The following is a 7,356-nucleotide window of genomic DNA, read 5'->3' as shown; positions in this document are numbered from 1 at the left end:
AATTCAGGAAAAAGATATATAAACAAAATGGGAATATCAACAAAGATAGAAATAATAAAGTATCGGAGTCTGGAGCTGTAAAATACAATCACTGAACTGAAAAATTTACTAGAGAGGTATTCAAAAGAGACTCAAACAGGGAGAAAAAAGGGTCAGTGAAGTTAAAGACATTAGAAATAATTGAGTCTGAAGAGTAAAAAGAAAAAAGGACTGATGAAAAGTGAACAGAGACTAAAGGACTCATGGGATACAGTGGAGTGAAACAATGCACACTTCAGGGAAATCCCAGAAGAGGAGGGATAGAGAAAGGTGAAGACACATTATTTGAAGAAATAATGACAGAAATTTTCTCAAATATAAGGTAATATGTGAATATACAAACCCAAGAATCTTAATTCCACTTAAGGTTAACCCAAATAGTCCAACACCGACACCATTATAATGAAACCTTTGAAAGCCAAAGAAAAAAAATAGTGAAAATAGCAAGAGAAAAGTGACTCATCATGTACAAGGAATCCCCAATAAGAATATGGGTGGATTTCTCAGCAGAGAGGTGGTAAGCAGGAGGTGGTAAGATGATGTATGTGAAGTGCAGAAAGAAATACACTGTCGCCCGAGAATTCTACATCCAGTAAATACATCTGTCAATAATAAGGAAGAAATTAAAACATTTCCAGACAAAATCTGAAAGAGTTCATTATGAATAGAAATGCTAAAGAGGGGCACCTAGGTGGCTCAGTCAGTTAAGTGTCCAACTCTTGACTCTTGATTTCCATTCAGGTCATGCTCTCAGGGTCATGGGATGGAGTCCTAGGTCAGGCTCCACGCTCAGTGTGGAGTCTGCTTGAGATTGTCTCTCTCCCTCTCGCTCTAAAAATAATATTAATAAGTAATGCTAAAAGAAATACTAAAAAGAATCCTTAAAATTGGAATAAAAGACACTACATAGGGGCACCTGGGTGGCTCAGATGGTTAAGCATCTGCCTTCAGCTCAGGTCATGATCCCAGAGTCCCAGGATCCAGCTCCTTGCTCAGCGGAGAGTCTGCTTCTCCCTTTCTCTCTCCCTCTGCCTCTCCCTCCTGCTTGTGCTTGCATTCTCTCTCTCTCTCTCTCTCTCTCAGACAAATACATAAAATCTTAAAGAAAAATGATGCTAGATAGTAACTCGAAGTCATATGAAAATATAAAGCCTTCTAGTAAAAGCAAATGCCTGGGCAAATGTAAAAAAAAAAAAAACAACCAAAAACACAGTATTATCGTGATTTTGGTTTGTAACTCCACTCAACTATTTTCTACAGGATTTAGAAAGACAAAATCATAAAAATAATCATAAATCTATGTAAGTGGGTATCCAATATATAAAAGATGTAATTTGTGACCTCGATGACATAAAGTGGAAGCAGGAGGCAGAGTTGTAAAAGAGTGAAGTTTAGGGGGCGCCTGGGTGGCTCAGTGGGTTAAAGCCTCTGCCTTCGGCTCAGGTCATGATCCCAGGGTCCTGGGATCGAGTCCCGCATCGGGCTCTCTGCTCAGCAGGGAGCCTGCTTTCTCCTCTCTCTCTGCCTGCCTCTCTGCCTACTTGTGATTTCTGTCTGTCAAATAAATAAATAAAATATTTTTTAAAAAAAAGAGTGAAGTTTATGTATGCAATTGAAGTTAATTTGGTATCAATTAAGACAAATAATCATAACTTTAGGAGTTTATATGGAATCTCCATGGTAACCATAATAAAATATCTATTGACTATACACAAAAGGAAATAGGAAGACAATCAAAATGCATCACTACAAAAAACTGAACTAAAGATAAAAGAGGTAAGCAGTCATGGAGAAAAGGAGGGACAAAATTGCTAAAAGATGTATAGAAAACAACAACAACAACAAAACCAAAGTGATGAAAGTAAATGCTTCCCCACCAGTAATTACTTCACATCCAAACAGATTAAACACCCCATCAAAAAACATATATTGGCAGAATGGATTAAAAGCAGAATCCAAGTGTACGTTGTCTAAAAGGGAGTACTTTTAGGTATAACATGCAGAGATTGATAGTAAAAAGATGAAAAAAGATATTTCGTGCAGTAATCAAAAGGGAGTATAAAATTAAGTTGTTGATTTTTTTTAAAAGATTACTATTTATTTATTTGAGTGAGAGAGCAGAGCAAGCAAAAACACAAGTTGGCAGGGAGGGCCAGAGGGAGAAGCAGGCTCCCCGCTGAGCATGGAGCCCAATGTGGGGCTCAGTCCCTGGACCCTGGGACCATGATCTGAGCCAAAGGCAGACGCTTAACCAACTGAGCCACTCAGGTGCCCCTAAGTTGTTGATTCAAGTCCTTTTTTTTAAAAAAAAGAAAGCATTTAAACCTATCAATTTCCTGCTCCACACTGATTTTGCTGCATTCCATAAGTATTAGTATATTGTATATTCATTTGTATTTGCATCAAGATAGTTTCTAATTTCCTTTCTAATTTCTTCTTTGACCCATTGGTTGTTTAATAGTGTGCTGTTTAATTGCCACAGATTTGTGAATTGGCCAGTTTTCCTTCTGCTGTTGATTTCCAGTTTCATCCGTTGCGATTGGAAAAAAACACTTTGTATGATTCAACATTTTCACATTTATTAAGACTTGTTTTGAGCACCTGGGTGGCTCAGTTGGTTAGGCGTCTGCCTTCAGCTCAGGTCATGCTCCTGCGGTCCTGGGATCAAGTCCCACATTGGGCTCCCTGCTCTGAGGAAAGCCTGCTTCTCCCTCTGCCTCTGCCTCTCTCTCTGTCTCTCATGAATAAATAAATAAAATCTTAAAAAAAAAAAAGACTTGTTTTGTGGCCTTTTGGTCTATCCTGAAGAATGTTTTCACATGAACTTGAGAGAAACATGCATTCAGCTATTTTTAGAAAAATAACAGAACTATAAGAAAAGGTAGAAGCAACATCGTGTCCATTGATGGATAAATGAGTAAACAAAATGTGGCATATATATACTGAAATATGCTTTTTAAATTTTATTTATTTATTGACAGAAAAAGAGATAGCAAGAGAGGGAACACAAGCAGGGGGAGTGGGAGAGGGAGAAACAGGGTTCCCACTTAGCAGGGAGTCCAACATGGGGCTCGATCCCAGGACCCTGGGATCATGACCGGAGCCAAAAGCAGATGCTTAATGACGGAGCCACCCAGGTGCCCTATACTGTAGAGTATTAACTGGCCTGAAAAAGGAATAAAATTCTGACACACGGTACAGTATGGATGAAACTTGAAGACATTATGTTAAGTGAAATAAGCAAGTCACAACATGACAAATATTGTGTCATTCTACTTCTATGACGTAACTATTTTATCCAAATCTGTAAAAACAGAAAGAAAAATGGTAGTTTCTAGGGGCTGTGTGGAGGGAAGAATAGGCATTTACTGTTTAATGCATATAGATTTTCAGTTGGGGAAGATGAAAAAGTTTTGGACATGGATGGTGGTGATGGGTTGCACAACCATGTGAATGTACTTACAGCCATAGAAGTGTGCCCTTAAAATTGTTTAAAATGTTAAATTCTACGTTTTGTATATTACACTGCAATAAAAAAATAAATGAAAAACTCAGTGGTTAGAAGAGTACTCTAATGTGCTTGATGAGAATATTATTAAAGGTTTTTGAAGTGTTCTCTTGGATACCAGTAGGGTCAAAATTCAAAACGCTTTTGTTAGAGACAATGTTACTGGGCTGCACTCAATTTTATTTGATGAAACAAGAAAGTTAGATGTCAACATAACCATAGTAACGTACCAAAGGAAGTGTTGTTACCCAGCCATTAAATATTGAAATCCTTCCATGCTTTATTCTTTCTTTGTATGTCCTACACTGACATGAGAGAATTTCTTCCATATCTAGAGCTTCAATTATCCTTTGTATGTAGATGCCTCAAAAATTTATGTCTTCAGTGATCTCCCCAAGCTCAACTATTTCATGTCTCAGGGTCACCTCAAACTCAACATGTCCAACACCAAATTCATGATTAGTAATCCCATACATGGTTATGTCCCACCCATCTAATTGAATAAGCCCTAAAGCCAGGAGCATCATTCTCCTTTATAGCTCATATCCTGTTAGAAGCTCCTGTGCCACCCACCATGTACTTCTTCCTACCACTTATCTCATTAGCACTTTTACATTCATTTCTGCGAGTGTTTGATTAATATACGTCCCCCACACTACAGTGCACATTCCAGGTGAACAGAGACCTTATTTTCACTCATAATCAGATCCCCAGAATTTATCACAGTGCCTGCCTTTACAAGAGTGTTTAATCCATACTTATTGAATAAATAAATCTTTAAGCTTTGAACTTATAATTGGGAAATAAGTTTGATGTGAAAAATTTGTAAATAATTCCTTTCTTTCCTATCCATATGAAGATGTGAGTCTTTCCCCCAAGCAGTTAGGGGTTGTAGTTTGACATTCACCTTGAGATTACCCTGGCTATTGCTTTTAGTTCTGAGTTTTTAGTTCAGTGCAGGTTTCTTGAAATATTTCCTGTTGAGTATAACGATTCCTGTATCTGTTACTTCTCATTAATATTAATCCAAATATACTGTTCAATTCCTTGAGTGGAAAATATTAAATACTTGATGCTTACAAGTCAGAAAGTACAGGTAGAGGTCCTGAGGACGGGGAAGAGGGCAAGGGAATGAGGGAGTCTACCTCAGGACTCAACTCTGTGATTTGAGGTCTGCTTTTGCTAGTAGTTTTAAATGAGTTTACTTAATACCTGATTCCGTTTCTGCATACCTGAAAGTAAACACAGTATTAAAAAAATACCTGTAGCACAAAATTATTGTGAGAATTATATGAGAGAATGTCTCTGGAATTACTTTTTAAACTGTACAGTGACACTAATGTACATAATTAGCCCAATGGAGAAGAGGGTCAGAGTGAATCCTAAAATAGCAATGGGACTGTGGAAAAGGTTTCTGGCAAAGACTTACGCGGTTTGTGGGTAACTGCTTTTCACAGTACATTTCCATCTCATTTCTGACCTTGTTTTTGAAATGAATAATGGGGTGGTTGCAGCAAAGACAGAGATAATTTAAAAGAGAAGAAAAGGAGGGACGAGCAATTTCAAAATCTTGTATTTAACCAATGAATTTGGAGTCTGTATTTCCACCGTGTTTCACCTTCCTGGAGATCCCAACTGCCCCGGGTGTCTCTGAGTGCCCTCCCTGCCTACCGACCTGACAGCACAACCAAGTAGGCTGACCTCGTGCCTCCTGCTTACGGGTTTTACGTCATCAAATTGTGACGCAGCGCCCTCACGTAGGTGCTCCACTGTGACATCACATGCCCTTTGCAGTATATAAAGCCAGAAGCGGAAGCGTCTTTCAGCTGCACCAGGCAGTGTGGGACGCTTGGCATCGTTGCCCGCGGCTTCCCTAGTCCGGGCGACTAGTGTCCCCCTGCTTCCCAACTACCAGCCGAGTGCCTCCGTACCCGAGGAGAGAGAAAGAGGCGGAAGAGGAAACATGAACATGCTGTTGCTTCTACTGAGCGGCATTCTGTTTGCTTTTCTGTTTGTCTTCTGGAAAAGCCGCTTTCAGGTAAAGTGTGTAAGAGAAATTGGAATTAGATGAAGTTAGATGGTTCATGGGTGGGAGGTGTGTGTCTGAGAGAGTAGAAAGGTACTAAAATAGTAAAATAAGGGTAAGGGAAGATCATTTCATTCCTCTTCTCTTGCAAGAGCCCCAGATGTTTTCCCCCACTCTTTGTTCTTATTGACCAATGACTGGGCAGCTGTGGTCTGCTTTAAAAAATCACTGGGTGATGTGGTGTGCTTTTCACCCACTTGAAAAGTAGAGCTGAAAGTGCCCGTTTCCCACCACTTTCTATTTTAGGAATCTATACCTTCTCTCTCTTCTCTATCTTCTACTACAGCCTTTATGTTTGTTTGCCTCTTTTCCCCATGGTTTCAACCATCTTTATGACAGGTATTTGGACTTTCACAAATAATTCAGGTCAGAATGTGGGTTTCCTGGTGATGTTGAAAGCTGCAAGTGACTTTAGATCTTTAGTGATCCTTTTAGTTAAGGATTAGGGTCCAGGGATAGACCTACTTTTCTGTACAAGAAATGTAAACCAAAGATAGGACAATTTTGATATTTAAAGGTTACTTTCATATACATTTTTTCAGTGTTTTGGAAGGGCATATTTCCAGATCAACATTGTTGTTCAACAGATTTTCAGTCTTTAATTCTTAGGGGAGGACAATCAGTTTATTTTGGTAACCAAGACTAAGCATGTTATTTGGTAGTACAGTAGACCCTTGAGCAACATAGGTTTGAACTCCATGGGTCTTTACTTTCTCTCTCTCTTTTTTTGGATACAGTACTTCAAACGTATTTTCTCTTCCTTATGATTTTCTTAATAACATTTTCTTTCCTCTAGCTTACTTTATTGTACAAATACAGTATATTACACATATACAAAATATGTGTTAATCAACTGCTATCTGTAAGGCTTCTGGTTAACACTAGGCTATTAGGGTTAACTATTGGGAGAGGCAAAAGTTACACATGGGTTTTTATACAGAGAATTGATGTCTTTAACCCCCCCCCCCTTGTTCAAAGGTCAACTGTATTTGGAAATTGCTAAATTCAATAAACTACATATGTATAATTTCCTTCCCTTACAGAGCAGCGTTGGTGAAATGTCATCAAATTCGACTTCTCTTGCACTAGTAAGACCAACCTCTTCTACTGGGTCAACTATGAGCAATACTGATAAGAGTCTTTCAGTCATCAGCCTCTCTCGGGATATCAGTTCCCCACACATAATAACCATGCAGAAGCGAATATTGGTAAACCTCAGGATTGTGGAATACAAGCTGGCTGAATTGGAACATTTCCTAGTTATCAAGGGCTTAAATGGTGCATTAGTTAACTGGAAATCTGACAGGCTTAGAGAATGTAACAACAGTGGAGACAATCATTAAAGGCATTTTGAGTGAATTCATTTGATTATATGTGTTTATACCAAATGAATTGTTGCAAAAGGGGGAGGGGATGCTAAGTCAGGTACAAGATCCAGACATTTATCAATTTGCTTTTACTGACATTTAAAGAATCGATTACATATTTTATATACTTATACATTTATATATTTTTTATATATATATATACAAGTTTGACAAGTTTATAAACATATATATGTGCGTGTATATATATATGTTTTACTGGGGAAGGAATGAAAGTACAATAGAGAAAGAAACAGTTCCTAAGTTTTGCATTAAAAAATAAGCTACAGCAAAAAGAATATAGTTGAGATATGGTGATTTCCATTTCACTCACACGTGAAAAATAGTTTTGGTGTACA

At 38.2% G+C, this 7,356-nt stretch overlaps 1 protein-coding gene across 1 annotated transcript; it reads left to right on the top strand.

Moving 5' to 3' along the window:
* Window positions 1-5,510: 5,510 nt before the first annotated feature.
* CT83 (cancer/testis antigen 83) lies at window positions 5,511-6,976 on the top strand (the record flags this gene model as incomplete). Its single annotated transcript, XM_080795767.1, has 2 exons — window positions 5,511-5,585; window positions 6,677-6,976. 2 exons carry the CDS (start codon window positions 5,511-5,513, stop codon window positions 6,974-6,976), a joined length of 375 nt encoding a protein of 124 aa, XP_080651893.1.
* Between the last annotated feature and the right edge of the window lie 380 nt (window positions 6,977-7,356).

Source organism: Martes martes (genome assembly GCF_963455335.1).
Source record: "Martes martes genome assembly, chromosome: X".
NCBI classification, from domain to species: Eukaryota; Metazoa; Chordata; class Mammalia; order Carnivora; family Mustelidae; genus Martes; species Martes martes.
This window is presented reverse-complemented; position numbering and strand designations above follow the sequence as displayed.